General features: G+C 41.2%; 1 protein-coding gene across 1 annotated transcript in view; it reads left to right on the top strand.

The window, feature by feature from the left end:
• Positions 1 to 21,529, top strand: part of ADAMTS12 (ADAM metallopeptidase with thrombospondin type 1 motif 12) — a 378,176-nt gene extending 356,647 nt beyond the window's left edge. The window contains exon 24 of the mRNA XM_070476558.1: positions 17,390 to 21,529. Within this exon, the coding sequence (XP_070332659.1) occupies positions 17,390 to 17,568 (179 nt within the window). The 3' untranslated portion in view covers positions 17,569 to 21,529. The remainder of the gene's footprint in view (positions 1 to 17,389) is intronic.
• The last annotated feature ends 2,169 nt before the right edge of the window (positions 21,530 to 23,698 follow it).

Raw genomic sequence — 23,698 nt, 5'->3', positions numbered from 1 at the left:
GGGCTGAGAGTTGACAGACCCACGCTCTCGTACCATTGACCAACAGCTCCCAGGAAAAGTAGACTTGAAGGTATTTAAGGCTCTCTACCAGTAGTAGCCTTTTTTTCAAATATTTTTAAGCATGAGATGTAGTCAAACCTGTGGTTTATAGATCTGTTTCTTGCCTCCTTCCGAGCACTGAGGGCTGGCGTTCAGCAGAGACTGTGGTCAGAGTAAATATATTGAGAAGAGTTTCCCTAAAGATTGTTTATCTACAGATCGTGTATTTATTTAACAATTATTTGTTGGACACTTGCTGTGTGCCAAACATAATATCAAATGAGGAAGATCACCAACCAGTGAGATACTGGTCAAGTTATGATGTTAAGAGAGTACTTGGGAAGGTCATCAGACATAAACTGGGGGTGGGGATGGAGGGAAGCAAAGGATGAGTAGAGAGGTCAGGTTCCAGTTTCCAAGAGCAGCTTTCAGGGTATGCAGTAAGCAGGAAGATGATGATGTCATGGCATGTAAGTCTAAATACAGTACACAGTTCAAGGGGAGTTAGGAAGCAATAGAACTAGAGAGGTGAGCTGGAGCTAGAGGATAAAGAGCCTCATGAAGCTCGCTGATGAGCTGCTTTATGCCTAGGGCAGATGGGAGCCCTTGATGTATTCCAAACAGAGGGGTGAGGGTAAGAGAGTCATGCTTACTGTGGAAGGTGGAGAAGGGGACCAGGGCAGAGATGCAACTGCGCCTTAATCAGGAGATGTGTGTGTGGCATGAACTAAGGCAGCAGAAGTGCAGACAGACAGAAGTGAGTGGATTCAAGGGCTGCTTAAAAGAGAGACCTGACAGGACTTTGTGTGGGAAAAGTGGTGGAGAACACAGCCCAGAGGTCCGACTGGGGTAGCTGAGTAGATGAGGCTACCATTCCCTGAAAGAGGAGGCCCAGGGTGGATTTGGGAACCAGGAAAGGTATTGTGTTCTGTGTGGGATATGTTTTCAGAGGAGTCTATGAATCCTTTAGGTAGGAGTGGCCTGTGATTGGTTTTTACACAGGTGCCGAAGTCAGGAGAGAGGTATGGGTTGGAAATCCTCCGAAAGTGCACTGAGAAAATGCTTCAGATCTAATGATCACATGCAGCTTCTCTCTGAGCAGCATACATTTGACAGTGGCTATCACTGACCTTACTTGAAACTCCAAACAGAGCTACCAGGGGCTTGTTTTCAGAGGTTTTATTAAGTTTTAGCCTTCCAGACTCTTGGCTACTCAAAGTGTGGCCTCTGGACTAGCTGCCTTGGCATCACCTGGGAGCTTGCCAGAAATGCACGATCTCAGGCCTCACCCCAGACCTACTGAATCAGAATCTGCATTTAAACAAGAATCCCAGGTGATTTGGATGTGCCTTAAAGTTTGAGAAGCACCCTGTTCTATTTTTTAATTTTATTGAAGTACGGTTGATTTACAATGTTGTGTTAATTTCTGCTGTACAACGAAGTGATTCCATTATATGTATTCTTGTTCATGTCCTTTCCCATTATGGTTTATCACAGGATATTGAATATAGTTACCTGTGCTATGCAGTAAGACCTTGTTGTCTATCCATTCTATGTATATAATAGTTTGCATCTGCTAATCCCAAAAGCCCAATCCATTCCTTTCCCACCCCCATGTTGGTAACCACAAGTCTGTTCTCTATGCCTTTGAATCTGTTTCTGTTTCATAGACAGGTTCATTGGGGTCATATTTTAGAATCCACATACAGTATAAGTGATAGCATGTGGTATTTGTCTTTCTCGTTCTGACTGACTTCAGTTAGTATGATAATCTATAGGTACCTCATTGTAGTTTTGATTTGCATTTCTCTAATAATTAGCAGTGATGAGCCTTTTTTCATAAGAAGCACCCTGTTCTAGACCAAAGGGTCAATTTGGAACTCTTTTCCTTTCATTTCATCACATTCTGTGGTACCACGTTTTTAAAACGCTGAGGGCACAGAATCCTTCTAAGTTATGTTGGTTTTTATGTAATTGAGGCAGCAACATAGTGTTGGTTGACCATGCCTAGGGTCTGTTGTTGTTTATGGCTGTACCATGCAGCATGCAGAATCTTAGTTCCTTGACCAGGGACTGAACCCATGCTCCCTGCAGTGGAAGCATGGGGTCTTAACCACTGAACAGCCAGGGAAGTCCCTATTGGTTATTTTAAATAAATTTACATTGCACTGCCCAGCAACATGAGAGTTAAAGACAATTTTCAACAATCAAAATCGGGTTAATTGTGTATCTGATAATTTTTACATTGAAATCTCACACTGAAGAGGTGATGACTAACAGTTGGCTGGCAATGGATGTAAATGACAATGAATTCTACTTACCAACAATTATCAGGACAACAAAAGGTGATTACAAGCTTCTTTTGAAGGCAGAGCCATTCTTACTCATATAGAAGCAACAGGAAAGAGCAGCTGCATGAAATTCTTTGATTTTAAAAAACTACCCTGACCCCCATGCCCTCTAAAATACTTTGAAATAAGTCATCCGATGCCCAGATTCATCTCAACTAGCCAGCCACCACAGTAAACATGCCCCCAAGCTCATCTTGGACTTCCCAGGTGGCGAGTGGTAAAGAATCTACCTGCCAATGCAGGACACACAGGAAACGGGTTCAGTCGCTGGGTCAAGAAGTTCCCTGGGAGACAAAAATGGCAACCCACTCCAGTACTCTTGCCTGGGAAATCCCATGGACAGAGGAACCTGGTGGGCTACAGTGCATGGGGTCACAAAGAGTCAGACATGACCGAGTGACTGAGCACATGCCTATCTTGTAAAATCAGGTATGAATTCATGTAAGGTTTGCCTTTTACTTCCTTTAGGTGCTATCTCTAAATTGTTAGTGACTTAAAATCTAAATTAGAATGACCACTTTCATAGTGGGGACTATAGAATCTAAGTATCTCAGTTTAAAACATTTTTAAAAGTTCATTCAGAAATATTTACTGAGTATCATCTATACTCTAGACATTACATTCATAATGATTAAAAATCAAAAGCTAACCCTTTATGCACACCATTCTTGAGTTGTTGTTTTTCAATTTGGGGAATGAGGGGTACAGAAGTAAATAAAAATAATGAAAGTAATAGAGAATGACAGTACTTAAGTTGATACAAATAAACATTTGAGTCAGTAGACTTTAAAAATTTTTTGTCCCAGTTTTATTTGAGATATAATTGACATATAGCACTGTATAAATTTAAGGTGTACAGCATAATTATTTAATTACATACAACAGGGAGTGATAATCATGAAAAGTTTACAAATGGACATCATCTCATAGATACAAAATTAAAGAAATAGAAAAAATTGTTTTCTTGTGATGAGAATGCTTAGCATTCCTCTTAACCACTTTTGTATATAATGTACAGCATCACTAATTATATTTGTCCTGTTATATATTACATCCTTAGTACTTACGTTATAACCAGAAGTTTCTACCTTTTGATTGCCTTCATCCAATTCCCCCTCCACCACACCACCCACCTCTGTTGTTGTTCACTTGCTAAGTTGCGTCCGTCAGTTTGTGACCCCATGAACTGCAGTTCTGCAGGCTTCCTCGTCCTTCACTATCTCCCAGAGTTTGCTCAAACTCGTGTGTATTGAGATGGTGATGCTATCCAACCATCTCATCCTGCCTTCGATCTGGTGAAAAGACACCACCTCTGGTAACCACGAATCTGACCTATTTCTCTATGAGTTAGTTTTTGAAGCATAACAAACAACGCCGTTAGTTCCTGGTATACAACATAGTGATTTGATATTTCTATACAGTTCAAATTGATCGTAATGATAAGTCTAGGTATGGTATGTCACCATACAAATATATTACATAGTTATTGACTGTATTCCCCACAATGTACATTCCATACCCATGACTCATTAATTTTGTGACTGGAAGTTTGTACCTCTTAATCTCCTCCACCTATTTCTTTTCCTTCCCTTACCCTACACTCTTCTGGCAACCACCTATTTGTTCTCTGTATCTATTAGTCTGTTTTTGTTTTTTATTTTTGGAGATTCCACATATAAGTAAAATCTCTGTCTGATTTCATTTAGTGTTAATACCCTCTAGGTACATCCATACTGTGGCAAATGGCAGGATTTCATTTCTTTTTCATGGCTGAGTATTATTTCATTGTATATATCTGAATGATATATACATCTTATCCATTTTTCTGTTAATGGGCATTTATGTCATTTCCATATGTTGGCTATTGTTGCTGCAATGAACATAAGGGTACATATGTGTTTTCTAATTAGTGTTTGTTTTCTTTGGATAAATACCTAGGAGTGGAATTTTTGGGTTGTATGGTAGTTCTGTTTTTAATTTTTTGAGGAATGTCCATATTGTTTTCCATAGTAGCTGCACCAACTTGCATTCCCACCAACAGGGCACAAGGACTTCCTTTTCTCCACATCCTGGCCAACATTTGTGATTTGTGATCTTCTTGATGCAAGACATTCTGGCCAGTGTGAAGTGATGTCTCATTGTGGTTTTGAGTTGATTTCCCTGATGATTAGTAATGCTGAGCATCCTTTCACATGCCTGTTGGCCAGCTGTATGTCTTTGGAAAAATTTCTGTTCAGATCCTCTGCCCATTTTTTACTGCCCATGTTTTAATCAGGTTGCATGCTTTTTGATGTTGATGTATGAGATATTTGTATATTTTGGATAGTAACCCCTTATCAAATACACTGTTTGCAAATATCTCTCCTATTCAGTTCAGTTCAGTTGCTCAGTTGTGTCTGACTCTTTGCGATCCCATGGCCTGCAGTATGCCAGGCTTCCCTGTCCATCACCAACTCCTGGAGCTTGCTCAAACTCATGTCCATCGAGTCAGTGATGCCATTCAACCATCCCATCCTCTGTCATCCCCTTCTCCTCCTGGCTTCAGTCTTTCCCAGTATCAGGATCTTGGGTATTCAGTAGGAACCTTTATGTTTGGTTGATATTTTCCTTCACTATGCAAAAGAGTTTTAGTTTGCTATATCCCCATTTATTTTTGCTTTTGTTTCCCTTGCCTAAATAGACAGATCAAAAAAAAAAAAATTACTGAGACTGACATCAAAGCATGTACTGCTGTTTTCATCAAAAATTTTTGTAGGTGTTTTCCTATGCTTAAGCCTTTAATCCATTTTGAATTTATTTTTGTGCATGGTGTGAGAGAACAGTCCAGTTTGATTTTTTGCATGTAGCTGTTTGTTTTCCCAGCATCATGTGTTGAAGAGGCTGTCAGTTCCCCATTCTATAGTCTTCACTGTTTTGTCATAGGTTATTTGCCCATATGAGAGTGGGTTCATTTCTGGGCTCTCTATTCTGTTCCATCGAGCAGTGTCAGTACCATACTGTTTTGATTACTATAGCTTTGTCATATAGTTGGAAATCAGGACATGTAATACCTCTAGCTTTGTTCTTCTTTCTAAAGATTGTTTTGGCTATTGGGGAATCTTTTGTGTTTCCATAAACATTTAAGAATTAATCTCTTCTAGTTCTGTAAAAAATGCATTTGGTAATTTGATAGGGAGTGCATTGAATCTGTAGATTTCCTTGGGTAGTATAGTCATTTTAACAGAATTAATTCTTCCAATTTATGAACACAGGATATCTTTCCAGTTGTTTGTGTCATCTTCAGTTTCTTTCATCAGTGTCTGATAGTTTTCCAAGTACAGTTTTTAACTCCTTTAATTTATTCCTTGATATTTTATTCTTTTTGATGTCATTGTAAATAGAATTGTTTCTTCTATTTCTCTTCCTCATAGTTCATTGTTAGTGTATAAAAATGCATCTGATTTCTGTATATTAATTTTGTATCCTGCAACTTTATTGAATTCAGTGATGAGCTCTAGTAGTTTTTGTTGGCATCTTTTTACGATTTTCTATGTATAGGATGTATTTAACACATTATTGGCCAGAAACATATTAATACATCTGTTTTTTACCTGAATGTTACTGACTGGAGACATTTCAATGTTCACTTACATACCAATTCACTGGCCACAGGTATTAGTGTCTACTAAAATCCCCTGGTCAATAATCTGTTAACAACCCTGCATTTTTACTCCTCTCTCCCATGTTTATTGTTTTTGACATCATATTTTATGTGTTTTTGTTTTGTGTATTCCTTAACTACTTACTGTGGATATAGACGAACTTGCTGTTTTTGCCTTTTAATCTTTCTGCATGATTGCTTTTTTGTATCTTTGCCTTTATTGCGTATTTGTATTTACCATTTAATTTTTCCTCTTATAATTTTAAAGTTTCTAATTGTGGCATTTTATTTTTCACTTATAGAAGTACCTTTAGCATTTCTTGTAAAGCTAATTTGTGTGCTTAGTCACTCAGTCGTGTCCTACTCTGAGTAACCCCACGGACTGCAGCCCTCCAGGCTCCTCTGTCCATGGGATTCTCCAGGCAAGAATACTGGAGTGGGTTGCCATGCCCTTCTCTAGGGGATCTCCTCAACCCAGGGATTGAACCCAGGTCTCCCACACTGCAGGTGGATTCTTTACTGTCTGAGTCACCAGAGAAGTTTAGTGGTGCTAAATTTTTTTAGCTTTTGTAAAACTTTCGACCTCTCCATCGGGTAGAATATTCTTGATTACAACCAAGAATTTCCTCTTTCATCACTTTAAATATATCATGCCCTTCTGGCCTGCAGAGTTTCTGCTGAAGAGCCAGCTGATAGCCTTACGGGAGTGCTCTTGTACTTGTTGCTTTTCCCTTGCTGGTTTTAATTTTCTCCACTTAATTTTTGCCATTTTAATTACATTGTGTCTCAATGTGATCATCTTTGAGCTGATCCTATTTTGGACTATGTGATTCCTGGACCTGGATGTCTCGTTGCTTTTTCAGGTTAGGGAAGTTTTTAGTTATTACATCATCAAATATGTTCTCTGCCCATTTCCCTAATTTTCCTTCTGGGAAAATTCCTTTCCTCCCTATAGTGTGAATGTTAGTGCACTTAATATTGTATCACAGAGGTCTCTAAACTGTCCTCATTTTTAATTTTTTTTTTTATTTTTGCTTTTCTGTTCAACTTCAGTATTTCCACTATTGTCTTCCAGCTCGCTGATCTGTTCCTATCATCTCATCTACTGTTAATTACTTTTAGTGTATTTTTTATTTCAGCTTTTCTATTCTTCAGCTGTTTGATTCTTTCTTTGTTAATCCTCTCACTGTATTCACTGATTCTTCTCTCAAGTTCTTTGAGCATCTTTGTAATCATTACCTTAAACTATTTTTTGGATAGGTTGCCTGTCTTCGATGCAGTTAGTTCTGGGATTTTATCTTATTCCTTCACTTGGCATATATTCCTCTATTGCCTCGTTTTGCCTGATTTGCTGTTTTTATTTCTGTGTATCTGATAGGTTATGTTTTCTGATCTTCGAGAAGCAGGCTTTTGTAGGAGAAATCCATGTGTTCCAGCAGCATAGTCCGCTCTCATCACAAAAACTTTGTGCTCTAAAGGTGTCCCCACGTGGGCTGCATGGGTCCTTCTGTTGTGATGGGCTGACCACTGTGGGTGGTCTGGTAGGTGTGGCTGGCTTCCTGTAGATTGCTGCCAGGCTCTGCCTTGGTGGGGCCAGGATATGAGATGGCTGATTACAAGCCTACCTGTAGGTGGAGCTGGTTCCCGACATGACTGGCTGTGAGGTCCATGGTGTCCCAAAGCTGCTGTTGGCCTGCTGGTGTGTGACCTGTGACTTGGAGTTGATGTCAGCCTGCAGATTGATAGAGCCAGGTTCGGGGGTCTCTTGCTACAGGGTCCTGAAGGTCCTAGAGCTGGTGTTAACCCACTGGTAGGTAGGGCCATATCCTGGGGCTGCTGGATGAAGGGTCCAAAGTGTCTCAGAGCAGATGTTGGCCTGCCAAGGGGTTACTGACATGGGCCAGGGGTTACTGACATGGCAAGCTGCAGGGTGAAACCTGGTGGGTGAAACCTGGTCCTGGGACTTCTGGCCTCAGGACTCTGGGGGTCCTGGAGTTGATGTGTTAACCTGCTGGTGGGTGGGGACTGGGCCCTGGGGGTCCTGAAGCTAGTCCTAGCACATTGGTATGAAGGGCTGGGCCCTAGGCCCTCCAGTGGGCAGGGCCAAGTCAAGGCAGCTCAGGGGGTCTTAAAGCAGCAGGGCTGCTGGTGACTGGGGCCATGTCTCCACCTGGTAGTTGCCTGACCTGGGGCATCCTGGTACAGACAGCCTGCCTTCAGATTACTGCTTCTGCCTTGGGTCCTGGAGCGTGTGAAATTTTGTGTGTTCCCTTTAAATCAAAGTGTTAGTTGCTCAGTCCTGTCCAACTCTTTATGACTCCATTGCCTGTAGCCCACAGGCTCTTCTGTCCATGGGATTCTCCAGGCAAGAATTCTGTAGTAGTAACAATTCCCTTCTCTGGGGGATCTCCATGACCCAGGGATCAAACCTGGGTCTCTTGCTTCACAAGCAAATTGTTACCATCTGAGCCAGCAGGGAAGCCCTTTAAGAATGGGGTCTTTATTTCCAATAGCCCTTTGGCTCTCCTAAATTTCAGCCCTATCAGCCTTAAGGCAGATGTTCTGGGGACTCATATTATCCATGCAGGACTACTGACCTGGAAAGCCTGATGTGGGGGTCAGGCCCCCTGCTCCCGGAGAACCTCTGTTATTATTATTTTCATTTGTGGTCCACCCGCCCAGAGTTATGGGTCTTAACTGTACTACATCTCAATCCTGCCTACCTGTCTCCTTGCAGTTTCTCCTTTATATCTTTAGTTGTAGATCTTTTCTGCTAGTCTTTCTTATCAGTGGTTACTCTGTACACAGTTGTAATTTTCGTATGCCTGTGGGAAGAGGTGGGCTCAGGGTCTTCTTGCTCTGTCTTGGCTACTTCTCAGCAGACTTCCTACTGAAAGACATTCTTCCAGATGAACAGAATTTCAGTTAATTCATTTGTTCAGCAAATATTGCTGATCACAAGATACGTTTTAGGAAAAACCTAAAACCTGAGGATACAGACATGAGTATGCCACAGTCCCTAGCCTCAAGGAACCCAAAGTCTCACAGAATCTGTATTTGCCAACAACATGGAAATTATTTTTTACTTTTTGTGGGCAAAATATTATCCCTTCAACTTAGACATAGCTTACAGCAAGGGAACAAGCTTATAACTGTCCCTTTAAGTTTCCAAGTGTGACTTCTGTTGAACAGACATAGGCAAATTGGGATGTCCTCTCTAAGTTGCCCCTAATTATAAGCATTGTGTGTGCTTCGGCTGGGATCCAGTTGGCTGATGAACACAGCCAGCCTTCATTGTTTTACAATAATAATAAGGAGAACTGGTGCAATTAAGCCCTGCCATGTTGTTGGGCTCACAGTCATCGTCTAAATGAGCTACTAAACATAGGCCTGGAACAGAGGCTCCCAATATAGGTCACTGCCTTCCTCCACTCTTCCTTCCAGTTCCCCACTTTCAAACAGGAAAACTCGGGACCTACACGTTCCCAGGGCTCTGAGGACCATTGCCAAGCAGGGCTCGTGACCCAATGGTTCCCAAGATCAGGCAAGGACATCAGGCTTGGTTGGGCCTCTTTTATTCCTGGAGGTGTGGACCTGACAAGTGGGAGCCCTGGGTTAAACAAATGAAGATGTTCTGGTGAGGGAAGATCTGTCCATGTGGGCCCCTCCTCCCCCATCACCAGCACAAGAGATCCGTTCTCTTGGAGGCAAAGCTCTAGAGGCACTAAGGCAACATTCGGATTCCAGCATCACCATCTACTTTCCAGCTGTGTGATGCTGGGCCAGTTGGTAAGCCTTTCTGGAACTTCAGTTTTAAAAGGAGAAAAATAGACGTACCTGTAAGTAAATTTCTGTGAGGATCAAATGAAATAGTATATATCAAGCACATTGCCTAGTATGTGGTTAGTGCTTCATAAATTGTTATATCCATCACTGTTATGGGGGAGGAGGTGCATTACTTTCCTAGGGCTCTTGCAACTTATCAGAAGCTTAAAACAACAGAAATTTATTCTCACAGTTCTGGAGGCAAGAAATTAAACAACCAAGATTCTTGGTAGGATCATGCTCTCTTGTCTTAGCTTCTGGTGGTCATCAGCTTTCCCTGGCTTGTAGCTGCATAACTCCAGTCTCTGACTCCATCATCACATGGCCATCTTCCTCTGTGTGTCTGTGTCATCACATGGCTTTCTCTTTACCATGTGTGTCTGTCTCTTCTCTCTTGATAAGGACACAGTCATGTTGATTAAGAGCCCACTGTATTCCAGTGTGCCTGCATCTTGATTTACATCATAATTACATCTGCAAAGAAATATTTCCAAATAAACTCACATCCGCAGGTACCAATGGTTAAGACTTCAACTTTGAAGGAACACTTAAGCTTTGGAGGACTCAATTCAACCCAGAACAAGTTAAAGACTTTGAGGTACTCTAAGAAACTTTTCTGTTTGGTTGGCAAAAAAAGTTCATTGGGGTTTTTTCATCAGATGTTTTAGAAAAACCCAAACAAGCTTTTTGGCCAACCCAGTAGAATGGTAGGCACCCTAAAGAGAGGTCACACTTCAGCCTTTGGTAGAAAAGGCTCACACACCATTTACAGAACAGTTTAAGATAGAACATAGTGCCATGTTTGAGCAAATGTTACAATAATAATACAGGTTTGGAGATTGGGACAGAAGGGATCCATGTGGTCCAATATGGCCAAAAGAAGCTTTGTGGAGAGGAGGAATGGAAGCTAAGCTTTCAGACTTCCACTGTCTTCTCTTGTAGTAGCACCAGATCACTCACAGATTCATGGCAAGGAGACTGTGGGACAGTTACCCCAGATGCACCTTCTCCATCCACCATCCACCCGGGTCTTAGGAGAGACTTAGAAATCAGAGCAACCCTATGATGCCCAGGCATCTATGTTGGGCCCTGTTCCAAAGCCAGAAGCCTAGGAAGGAAGCCCTGCCTTATTCTAAAGAGCAACCCACTCCAGTATTCTTGTCCAGAAAATCCCATGGACAGAGAATCCTTGCGGGCTACAGTGCACAGGGTCACAAAGAGTCAGACATGGCTGAAGCGAGCACACACGCATGCACGCATCTTGAGAACATGAATTTAATGTGTTGTATTCATTCGGCTATATAAACAATAAAGGTTTTTTCCCCGTCATTACAGTTCTTTGGGTGGATTGCCTGTGATGTGCATTGCATTCTGATAGGCCCCATGGAGAACATCTGCTGCTCCTGCAGGAACATGGGAGATGAAGAGCTCAGATTCCTATTCCACAGTAGGAACACTTGGTAGAAATACATACTCTTTCTGAAATATCAGATCATGTACAGAAGTTTCCTGTGGGACTAGGGGACACTGATTTTTATAATAGTTTTAAGGAAAGGCCTGAAGAAGAAAAGCAGCAGCAATGAAAATGTTGTGGGTTCTAGGAGCATTCTATGTTACCTAATCTCAAGTGCATTTAATACTTGCAAACCACATGGAATTCTGACAGTTAATAGACGATATCTCTAAATGAAGAAGAAGAAAAAAAAGGCACAGTCAAGGAACGATGAGTTCTGAGGAGGTGAAAAGCATTTTTTGCCTTTGTGACCTGAAGGTGAAAAATGCAGAGAGAGGTGAAACAGTGTCACAGATTTGGGTAAACAGGAATATTACCTCAATTTTTGCTTTTACTGACAATTCTATTTTTTTTTTTTTTTTTTTTTTGTGGATCAGGCCTCTTGCATGCACACTGGTGGTATACACTGTTTTTTCACACTGGTGGTACACATCCTGGCTTGCAGAGGCTTTCTCATGGGAATTTTCATAGTTGCTTTTTTTTTTTTTTCCACTTATTTTTATTAGTTGGAGGCTAATTACTTTACATTATTGTAGTGGTTTTTGTCATACATTGACATGAATTAGCCATGGATATACATGTATTCCCCATCCCGATCCCCGCTCCCACCTCCCTCTCCACCCGATCCCTTTGGCTCTTCCCAGTGCACCAGGTCCAAGCACTTGTCTCATGCATCCAACCTGGGCTGGTAATCTGTTTCACTCTAGATAATATACATGTTTCGATGCTGTTCTCTTGAAACATCCCACCCTCGCCTTCTCCCACAGAGTCCAAAAGTCTGTTCTATACATCTGTGTCTCTTTTTCTGTTTTGCATATAGGGTTATCGTTACCATCTTTCTAAATTCCATATATATGTGTTAGTATACTGTAATGGTCTTTATCTTTCTGGCTTACTTCACTCTGTATAATGGGTTCCAGTTTCATCCATCTCGTTAGAACTGATTCAGATGAATTCTTTTTAATGGCTGTGTAATATTCCATGGCGTATATGTACCACAGCTTCCTTATCCATTCATCTGCTGATGGGCATCTAGGTTGTTCCATGTCCTGGCTATTATAAACAGTGCTGCGATGAACATTGGGGTGCACGTGTCTCTTTCAGATCTGGTTTCCTCGGTGTGTATGCCCAGAAGTGGGATTGCTGGGTCATATGGCAGTTCTATTTCCAGCTTTTCAAGAAATCTCCACACTGTTTTCCATAGCGGCTGTATTAGTTTGCATTCCCACCAACAGTGTAAGAGGGTTCCCTTTTCTCCACACCCTCTCCAGCATTTATTGCTTGTAGACTTTTGGATAGCAGCCATCCTGACTGGCGTATAATGGTACCTCATTGTGGTTTTGATTTGCATTTCTCTGATAATGAGTGATGTTGAGCATCTTTTCATGTGTTTGTTAGCCATCTGTATGTCTTCCTTGGAGAAATGTCTGTTGAGTTCTTTGGCCCATTTTTTGACTGGGTCATTTATTTTTCTGGAGTTGAGCTGGAGGAGTTGCTTGTATATTTTTGAGATTAATTCTTTGTCTGTTGCTTCATTTGCTATTATTTTCTCCCAATCTGAGGGCTGTCTTTTCACCTTGCTTATAGTTTCCTTTGTTGTGCAAAAGCTTTTAAGTTTCATTAGGTCCCATTTGTTTATTTTTGCTTTTATTTCTGAAATTCTAGGATGTGGGTCATAGAGGATCCTGCTGTGATTTATGTCGGAGAGTGTTTTGCCTATGTTCTCCTCTAGGAGTTTGATAGTTTCTGGTCTTACATTTAGATCTTTAATCCATTTTGAGTTTATTTTTGTGTATGGTGTTAGAAAGTGTTCTAGTTTCATTCTTTTACAGGTGGTTGACCAGTTTTCCCAGCACCACTTGTTAAAGAGGTTATCTTTTTTCCATTGTATATCCTTGCCTCCTTTGTCGAAGATAAGTTGACCATAGGTTCATGGATTTATCTCTGGGCTTTCTATTCTGTTCCATTGATCTATATTTCTGTCTTTGTGCCAGTACCATACTGTCTTGATGACTGTGGCTTTGTAGTAGAGTCTGAAGTCAGGCAGATTGATTCCTCCAGTTCCATTCTTCTTTCTCAGGATTACTTTGGCTATTCAAGGTTTTTTGTATTTCCATACAAATTGTGAAATTATTTGTTCTAGTTCTGTGAAAAATACCATTGGTAGTTTGATAGGGATTGCATTGAATCTATAGATTGCTTTGGGTAGTATAGCCATTTTGACAATATTGATTCTTCCAATCCATGAACACGGTATATTTCTCCATCTGTTTGTGTCCTCTTTGACTTCTTTCATCAGTGTTTTATAGTTTTCTATGTATAAGTCTTTTGTTTCTTTAGGTAGATATACTCCTAAGTATTTTATTCTTTTTGTTGCAATGGTGAATGGTATTGTTTCCTTAATTTCTCTTTCTGTTTTCTCATTGTTAGTGTATAGGAATGCAAGAGATTTCTGTGTGTTAATTTTATATCCTGCAACTTTGCTATATTCGTTGATTAACTCTAGTAGTTTTCTGGTAGAGTCTTTAGGGTTTTCTATGTAGAGGATCATGTCATCTGCAAACAGAGAGAGTTTCACTTCTTCTTTTCCTATCTGGATTCCTTTTACTTCTTTTTCTGCCCTGATTGCTGGGCAGTGTTGGCCAACACTTCCAAAACTATGTTGAATAGTAGTGGTGAGAGTGGGCACCCTTGTCTTGTTCCTGATTTTAGGGGAAATGCTTTCAATTTTTCACCATTGAAGGTAATGCTTGCTGTGGGTTTGTCATATATAGCTTTTATTATGTTGAGGTATGTTCCTTCTATTCCTGCTTTCTGGAGAGTTTTAATCATAAATGGGTGTTGAATTTTGTCAAAGGCTTTTTCTGTATCTATTGAGATAATCATATGGTTTTTATCTTTCAATTTGTTAATGTGGTGTATTACATTGATTGATTTGCGGATATTAAAGAATCCTTGCATTCCTGGGATAAAGCCCACTTGGTCATGGTGTATGATTTTTTTTAATATGTTGTTGGATTCTGTTTGCTAGAATTTTGTTAAGGATTTTTGCATCTATGTTCATCAGTGATATTGGCCTGTAGTTTTCTTTTTTTGTGGCATCTTTGTCTGGTTTTGGAATTAGGGTGATGGTGGCCTCATAGAATGTGTTTGGAAGTTTACCTTCTTCTGCAATTTTCTGGAAGAGTTTGAGTAAGATAGGTGTTAGCTCTTCTCTAAATTTTTGGTAGAATTCAGCTGTGAAGCCATCTGGTCCTGGGCTTTTGTTTGCTGGAAGATTTCTGATTGCAATTTCGATCTCCTTGCTTGTGATGGGTTTGTTAAGATCTTCTATTTCTTCCTGGTTCAGTTTTGGAAAGTTATACTTCTCTAAGAACTTGTCCATTTCTTCCAAGTTGTCCATTTTATTGGCATAGAGCTGCTGGTAGTAGTCTCTTTATGATCCTTTGTATTTCAGTGTTGTCTGTTGTGATCTCTCCATTTTCGTTTCTAATTTTGTTAATTTGGTTCTTCTCTCTTTGTTTCTTAACGAGTCTTGCTAATGGTTTGTCAATTTTTGTTTATTTTTTCAAAAAAACAGTTTTTAGCTTTGTTGATTTTTGCTATGGTCTCTTTGGTTTCTTTTGCATTTATTTCTGCCCTAATTTTTAAGATTTCTTTCCTTCTACTAACCCTGGGGTTCTTCATTTCTTCCTTCTCTAGTTGCTTTAGGTGTAGAGTTAGGTTATTTATTTGACTTTTTTCTTGTTTCTTGAGGTAGGCCTGTAATGCTATGAATCTTCCCCTTAGCACTGCTTTTACAGTGTCCCATAGGTTTTGGGTTGTTTTGTTTTCATTTTCATTCATTTCTATGCATATTTTGATTTCTTCTATGATTTGTTGGTTATTCAGAAGCATGTTGTTTAGCCTCCATATGTTTGAATTTTTAATAATTTTTTTCCTGTAATTGAGATCTAATCTTACTGCACTGTGGTCAGAAAAGATGACTGGAATGATTTCAATTTTTTTGAATTTACCAAGACTCGATTTATGGCCCAGGATGTGATCTATTCTGGAGAAGGTTCCGTGTGCACTTGAGAAAAAGATGAAGTTGATTGTTTTGGGGTGAAACGTCCTATGGATGTCAATAAGGTCTAGCTGGTCCATTGTGTCCTTTAAAGTTTGTGTTTCCTTGTTCATTTTCTGTTTAGTTGATCTATCCATAGTTGTGAGTAGGGTATTAAAGTCTCCCACTATTATAGTGTTACTATTAATTTCCTCTTTCATACTCGTTAGCGTTTGCCTTACATATTGTGGTGCTCCTATGTTGGGTGCATATATATTTATAATTGTTATATCTTCTTCTTGGATTGATCCTTTGATCATTATGTAGTGTCCTTCTTTGTCTCTTTTCACAGCATTTATTTGAAAGTCTATTTTATCTGATATGAGTATTGTGACTCCTGCTTTCTTTTGGTCTCTGTTTGCGTGAAATATTTTTTCCAGCCCTTCACTTTTAGTCTGTATGTGTCCCTTGTTTTGAGGTGGGTCTCTTGTAGACAGCATATATAGGGGTCTTGCTTTTGTATCCATTCAGCCAGCCTTTGTCTTTTGATTGGGGCATTCAACCCATTTACATTTAAGGTAATTATTGATAGGTATGGTCCTGTTGCCATTTACTTTGTTGTTTGGGGTTCACGTTTATACAACCCTTCTGTGTTTCCTGTCTAGAGAAGATCCTTTAGCATTTGTTGAAGAGCTGGTTTGGTGATGCTGAATTCTCTCAGCTTTTGCTTGTCTGTAAAGCTTTTGAGTTCTTCTTCATATCTGAATGAGATCCTTGCTGGGTACAGCAATCTAGGTTGTAGGTTATTCTCTTTCATTACTTTAAGTATGTCCTGCCATTCCCTTCTGGCCTGAAGGGTTTCTATTGATAGATCAGCTGTTATCCTTATGGGAATCCCTTTGTGTGTTATTTGTTGTTTCTCCCTTGCTGCTTTTAATATTTGTTCTTTTTGTTTGATCTTTGTTAATTTGATTAATATGTGTCTTGGGGTGTTTTGCCTTGGGTTTATCCTGTTTGGGACTCTCTGGGTTTCTTGGACTTGGGTGGCTATTTCCTTCCCCATTTTAGGGAAGTTTTCAGCTATTATCTCCTTGAGTAACTTCTCATGGCCTTTCTTTTTGTCTTCTTCTTCTGGGACTCCTATGATTCGAATGTTGGGGCGTTTCACATTGTCCCAGAGGTCCCTGAGGTTGTCCTCATTTCTTTTGATTCTTTTTTCTTTTTTCCTCTCTGCTTCATTTATTTCCACCATTTTATCTTCTACCTCACTTATCCTATCTTCTGTCTCCGTTATTCTACTCATGGTTCCCTCCAGAGTGTTTTTGATCTCATTTATTGCATTATTCATTTTTAATTGACTCTTTTTTATTTCTTCTAGGTCCTTGTTAAACATTTCTTGCATCTTCTCAACCTTTGTCTCCAGGCTATTTATTTGTAACTCCATTTTGACAATTCTATTTACAAACGACAGCAGCCTGTTTGGGGTAAAAAGCTTTACTGTAGGACTCCTCAAATCTGTAATGGAGAAAGAAAATCAGGTAAAGCTCTGAGAGGCACAGAAGCAAAGTTTAAAATGAATTTCATTTTATAAAAGAAAAATCTGTTATCGGGGCCCTTACTGAATTTCTTCCAGACAAAGGCCACTGCAGTCTGAGTATCTACCACCCACAGAATATGCAAGGATGGTTCCTAAGAAATCTAGTCCAATCATGTATGAGGAAAGGACAGTCAAGATATTAGGCTGGTACAAAGGTTTTAGGCTCAAACACATAGTTATTAGTTAAATTAGGAACTATTATAATCAACACATTTCTACACAGGAGTGACCGTCAGTGGATGTTAACTATTATGAATTGCTGTGGCTCCTTTCTCAGTAGACATATAAAATCTTCCATTAATAGAAGTTGTGCTCTTTCACTTAACAAAAAGATCATCTTTGGTTTTTTTTTTTTCTCATATTTTGTCTCCTCCCACAGATCTCCTTTGCACCAAGGACAACTTATCAGCCAGTTTCTGCCAGACGCTGAAAACCATGAAGAAATGTTCCGTGCCCACCGTGAGGGCTCAATGCTGCCTCTCATGTTCCCAGACGCACGTGGCCCACACCCAAAGGCCAAGGAAGCGACAGCCACTCAAGATCCGCAAAGCACCCTGAGTGCAGAAGGAAGCCACCCCCCACCATAGACTGCAGCAGCCTGCTGACCAGGACATGTTCTAGCCCAGGGACCACTTCCTCGCGGTGTTACTCTGTGTGTTTCAGGTTCAACTTTGACTCATAACAAAAAAGCACGCTGTGTCCCTTTAGCCACACAGTTTCCCTCAGGAGTCATGGCACTGTTGTGCTCACTGCTCCCTGATAGGCAGGGGAGGTGTCCAGGAGAACTGGGCTTCTCAGGGGGTCATCTCCTGGGAAAGATACCCAGGTGGAAAAGTCTATGAAATGATGTCTTTTGTTTCTCCCTTAAAGATAAAAACAGACAGAGACCATATTTTCCCCAGACTACCTCAGGAGAATCAGGAAACAGAGCCTCACTTATCCAGGGAAGAAATACAGTTGTTAATTTACTTGGATGAAATCACTCCCTTTTTTCTTTTTTTTTCTAAATCTCCCTACTTGGGGCAGCTGCTGTTTCAGATGTCATGGGAGAGCTTTCAGGAACATTCTTGTAATTCATCCAGGCAGGGGACCGCTTTCTCTACCCAATATTTAACTGAGGCAGGAAGAAAAAGTCCTGGCTACAGACTCAGTCTGTCCCTAATCCCTGTAGACTCTACATCTGAGCTGTTTAGACTCCCGTGCCTTCCTAGGGACACTAGAAAAAGAGGAATGGGCAGGAACTGTAGCTTTAGTAAACCTAAGGGATTTAGGTTATACAGAAGACATTTCTGACTTAGGATAATTTCTATGAAAACTCTTAAAAAACAAATGATCAGAAGTCAGTTTCTTGTATAAGGAAGAGAATGTGGGCTTCTATTCTTCCCACTTCCTGGCACATACCCATTGCTTCTTAGAGGAGATGTGAGTCTTCCTGTGTGACTGTCCCTTCCCTGGCACATCCCTGCCTGGATCTTCAATTCAGGGTGAGCATCTTTCCACCGCTGGGGCTTTACACATCACAAGTGCTACAGCCAGGTCTGTGTCTGCAACCCGCCCACCCACCCTCGGGTTCTGAAATGGAGCTCTAGATGAAAATATTTCTAAGACCTAGGTAAATTGTATCAAGTATAGAAAAACTTTGTATAAACTAATAGTCTCAAGAAAAAAACTTTTCGAAAAGGAGGTAAAGCTGACATATTCTCTAGCACACCCAGTAGTTACTTTTGAGAATCTGTTTCCTTGAAGGGAACGGATGAGTCAGGGAGTCCAAAAAAATTAACAAGGCTGAATCTCTGATGTTCCCATCACCCAGCAGTAGTCAAAGTAGGTTAGGGTCTCAAGTTGAAGGTGAATTTTCTGGTTTGTAAGAGGAGGTGTTTCTATGAACTGAACCTGGAAAATCAGGGGAGGGTGAGAGGAGTAGAGACCCCAGGGAAAGAAGCCTTCAGAACCAGCTCTTGACAGGGGGGAAGGCAGAAGAGTCATCTTCATGTCATGGGTCGTGTGTCTTCAGACTCACACACAAGTACCATTAACATTCACCGTGGAGCACAGTGTCGCGTCTTTCCCTTGAGTTATCTCTCCGTTCAGCAGAATGGTGCTATTGAAACATGGTGCTAATATCCAGATGGTGGCAGAACAAATATAAACATGTAGATAGATGTACAAGTGGGCAAATCCATATGCATCTTCTGTTAAATGTGTAATGGTGTTGCTGGCCAACGCCAGTTCTATTGCTTGGATACCAGAAGCTGAAAATTTTTATATTATGCGCTTTTTTTTTCAAGCCATTACTGTGTATTATTCTGATAAATGCCTGTGGAAACTAAAACACTGGTGTTGGGATGGAATTTGAGATAGGACCAGACACAGTAACAAGGTAAAAATGTTTACCAAAATCAGGGAATTTATTTCTGTATGATTAGGTTCTTATATTCTGTCCTTAAATCTAAACATTGCTGGCCGATTACAGTCTCTGGTGAAATCAGTTTTAGAGAGAAGATGCTTAAATCATCAGTGACAGGAGTAGAAGAGAACCTGATTTTTTTTCTAATGAGGCAATTTGCAAAAACTGTCCCTGAAGTGTAGTATAGGCTTTCAAGGGGATTAATTTAGTAAGTTGGATGGATTTAACTTAACCTGGTACTCTGCTGTCCCAGGGCTCCTCCGGTGGCTCAGACGGTAAAGAGTCGCCTGCAGTGCAGGAGACATGGGTTCAATCCCTGATTTGGGAAGATCTCCTGGAGAAGGGAATGGCAACTCACTCCAGTATTCTTGCCTGGAGAATTCCATGGACAGAGGAGCCTGGCTGGGGTTGCAAGGAGTCGGACAAGAGTTGGACAGAGTTGGACAAGACTGAATGACAGAGAATGAGATGGTTGGATGGCATCACTAAATCAGTGGACATGAGTTTAAGCAAACTCCGGGAGATGGTGATGGACGGGGAAGCCTGACATGCTGCAGTCCATGGGGTCACAAAGAGTCGGACAGACTTAGCAACTGAACAACAGCAACTGCTCTCCCAGGATCATGCATGTCATCAGAGCCCTGGATATGGCTAGTTTTACAAAACTCAGGAACAAACCCAGATTCCCGTGACCTCAGCAAACTAGGCCAGATTTCCCAATATGCGAAATGTTATTTATGACCCATGAGGAAAAGATGGTAGAAATGTAGAGAGGGTCTGGCCAGGTGCCCTATTCTAGGCCTTTCTCTCATTTCTCAAAGGCAGAATATTGGCCCCGAATCCTGCATCATGAACATTCACTTCCTGTATTGAGGCTGTGAGGTAAGACAGTTGTGTAGCATCTGTCATTCTAGGTCGCAAGATAGTACTTGCTACTGGAGTCATCTGACATGATTGTTCCCTTGACAGTCACTCAACTTTGGGTCATCAGGGTTTTGAAAGGTCCCCATGCTAGCAATAAGAGAGAGACCTCAGATTAACAGGAAGACATGAAAGACAAGAACCTAGATGACATCTCACCATTCTTTTGGTGCTCACAGGGGCCAACGTGAAGTAGCGATGTTGCTTTATTTCCTCCGCGGCCTCCTTTCCTCCCACCTTGAACAAGCAAGTGAGAAGTGTAGCAGGAGACACTGGATATGCATCTACCATGAACCAGAGAGGCCACCACGGGGCCTGGTGCTTCAATACATAAAGGTTCTCAAGCCCAATCTGGTTTATGTCACTTTTCCCAGTGGTAGACTTAACTCTTCTCTGAAAAGGTATGGGTTCATTTAGTTCTTGAACATCCAAACATAATTCAAACCACCATGAGGAAACAACATTTCAAGAGACTAAAGAGTGAATACCTTTGTAAAAATGAAATCAATTTATGATACAAGCAGCTACCCCTTTGTATGAGTGACTCATTTTAATGTTGGGACTTCTTAAGCAAGAGTGTGTCTCTGTCCAAATCTCCTGATCCATCTCTACGTGGTGGAGCCATCCCAGTGTGAAGCTTTCAGATATTGAGTATTGTTGATAACGTTTATCATGTTTCTGGAACATGATTTGAAGGATTTATATTGTTTCAGGTCATAATTTCCCAATCAATTGGTTAAAATCCCCGAAACTCTGAAAGCTACACATTGCTTCACCAGAGATTACAAGTCATAGCACTTCTGACTTTAGGATGAAGCCCTAGGCCAATGAAATCAGTGTGCAGCAATTTACTTTTGAGAAAGAGGCCTCATGATATGAACTATCTGGTGCTACCACTTAACCAACATATTTGATGCTATTTTTTTTTGTATTGCTTGTTCAAATATTGTTAGTATTATTTTAAGTTATGTCATTAAAAAAAATATGGTTGGGGAAAGCACAATTCTGCCTGTCACCGCTCTCCAAAGTGGTTGCATGTGGTCTGTGGTCTCATCCATTGTCCTCTCCATCTCTGTACTGCTTTCCCAGGCCTAGACTCCTTAAGGGTACCTCGGTGGGTACCACAGTATTTAAAACCAGAATGTTAACTGTAGCCTGCCGTTGTGTGGCATCAATAAATGGCCAGACTCACTGGTGTTTCCATGTGATTCATTTACCCCTGCTATGAGACTCCCACTAGCCACCAGAGCAACTCTGGAATTTAGCAACCTGGAGGAGGATCTGTCAATTCCTCCCTCCCTCCCTCCCTGCAGACTCCCTCCTCCTCCACCCTTAAATCCATATGTCACAATATGAGTCATGTCCCAGGTGAAGTAGAACTTGGGTCTCTTCTCACGAATGATTGTGCAGTAACCAACACAACCCACCATACGACCATCTGAAGTGATACTTGAAATCTGCCACAATCCCAGATCCAGCATTTTGGGAATTGCAGCTCACTGCATAACCTAGTCCCTCAATCGATCCAAAATTCAGACATAATGGAGACTTCCCTGGTGGTCCAGTGGTTAAAGAGTCTGCCTGCCAATGCAGGGGACACAGGTTCAATCTCTGAAAGACCCCATGTGCCTTGGAGCACCTAAGCCTGGGCGCCACAACTACTGAGCCCACGTGCACAATTGTACACTGAAACCCAAGCTTTCTAGAGCCCATGCTCTGCAACAGAGAGCCCACCACAGTGGGAAGCCTGTGCACTGTAACTAGAGAGAAGCCCCCACTTGCCACAACTAGAGAAAGTCTACGTAGCAATGAAGACCCAGTACAGGCAAAAATAAATAAAATTTAGGAAAAAACAACAGTGAATTGTAGACATGCCTTCTCTTAATGCTTAAGAGAAAGTAATAATAAAGATGAAGCGGAATTCGCTTTAGAAATCCAACATATTTTTTCCAAAGATGGTGCACAGCATGGTAAGTATAACCAGCAATTGTATCGAGTTGGCCCAAAAGTTCATTCAGGTTGTCCTGTAAGACAGAAAAACCCAAACAAACTTTGGGGCCAACCCAAAAGAATCTGGACATATGGACATGGAATCCACTCACATGGAATGAGTAAGATCATTAGGCAGGAAAGAGTGAGACATCCACAGGTGACCCCTACAATGTTTGTAGGCATGCATAGGGGTGGTAGGAAGCTGATTTGGGTCAAGAAATCAGAGGGCCATGAACACCTCCCTGTTTGTACCTTGAAAACTCTCCTATGGCCACTAGGTAACTCTTATCCTGCAAGACGCAGCTCAAATGCTTTTCCCTATGAGGCCAGTGCTAACCCTGCCACAAAGACAGAGGCACTTCTCTGCTTCTTCTACACTGCGTCCATCTTCCCCTAGGAGAGAAGTCCTTAATTAGAGATGGTTTTGTCCCCAGGAGACATCTGACAATGTCTGCGACCCGTGTAGTTTTCACAAATTTGATGGAGGGTGCTACTGGCATCTAGCAAGTAGAGGCCAAGGATGCTGCTAAACTGCCTACAGGACAGCCCCTCCCACCACAGAGAATTACGCGACTCAACATGTCAGTGGTTCTGGAGCTGAAAACCTGCAGCAGGACATCTATCACCCTGGGGTGAGCAGCAGGGTTTCTGGGTTGAGTAAAACCGAGCTCACCCTAACACTCAGACCTCACTAAGAACCGATGGGGTGGGCCAGAAAACTTCCAAAGAAAAAAAAAATGTGTATCAAGGTTCAAAGGTCATTAGCTTGATTTAAAATAATTTCAGAGGAGAGAGAAGGTAAGGAGGATGGCTCCACAAGAGTCTAGAATCAGCTGCTGAGGGCTCAGGTGTTCAATCCTAGAGTCAGAGGAAATAAACCAGAAGTGGGAAAAATGGAAAACTGACTTACTGAGGGTTTGGAATAATCACTCTCCTCCAACTGAGGTTTTGAACCAAACAGCACAGACATACTCAGCCAGATCAAAACAACAGCTTTACTGATGGTGAAGCTGGCTTTTCGGAATGTATTTTGGAAGAACATGGAAAAGGGCTTTCCTACCCTTCTCTGCAGTGCCAGGTTTTAGGCTCAAGAGGGATGTAGGGGAAGAGTTGGGGGAAAGAGGAGAGACAAATGAACTACTCAAGCCATTAAACTCAGAACATAGAAGTACCCATGGTCATTAAATATTCACTAAAAGTAGCCTTACCTCTTGCCCTGAGAGAAGGCTGACAGGGATATCAAAGATCCCAAAGAGATAGCCCACTACTGTCCACCCTTGAACAGGAAGACCCCTGCTTCTATGTGAGAAAGGTAAGATTAGCATGAATGGATGGTATAGGGGAGCAGAGGGGAACATTATAAAAAAA

Source organism: Odocoileus virginianus, chromosome 14 (genome assembly GCF_023699985.2).
Source record: "Odocoileus virginianus isolate 20LAN1187 ecotype Illinois chromosome 14, Ovbor_1.2, whole genome shotgun sequence".
Taxonomy (NCBI): Eukaryota; Metazoa; Chordata; class Mammalia; order Artiodactyla; family Cervidae; genus Odocoileus; species Odocoileus virginianus.
The sequence above is the reverse complement of the archived record's forward strand: the minus strand, read 5'-3'. Positions and strand labels throughout refer to the sequence as shown.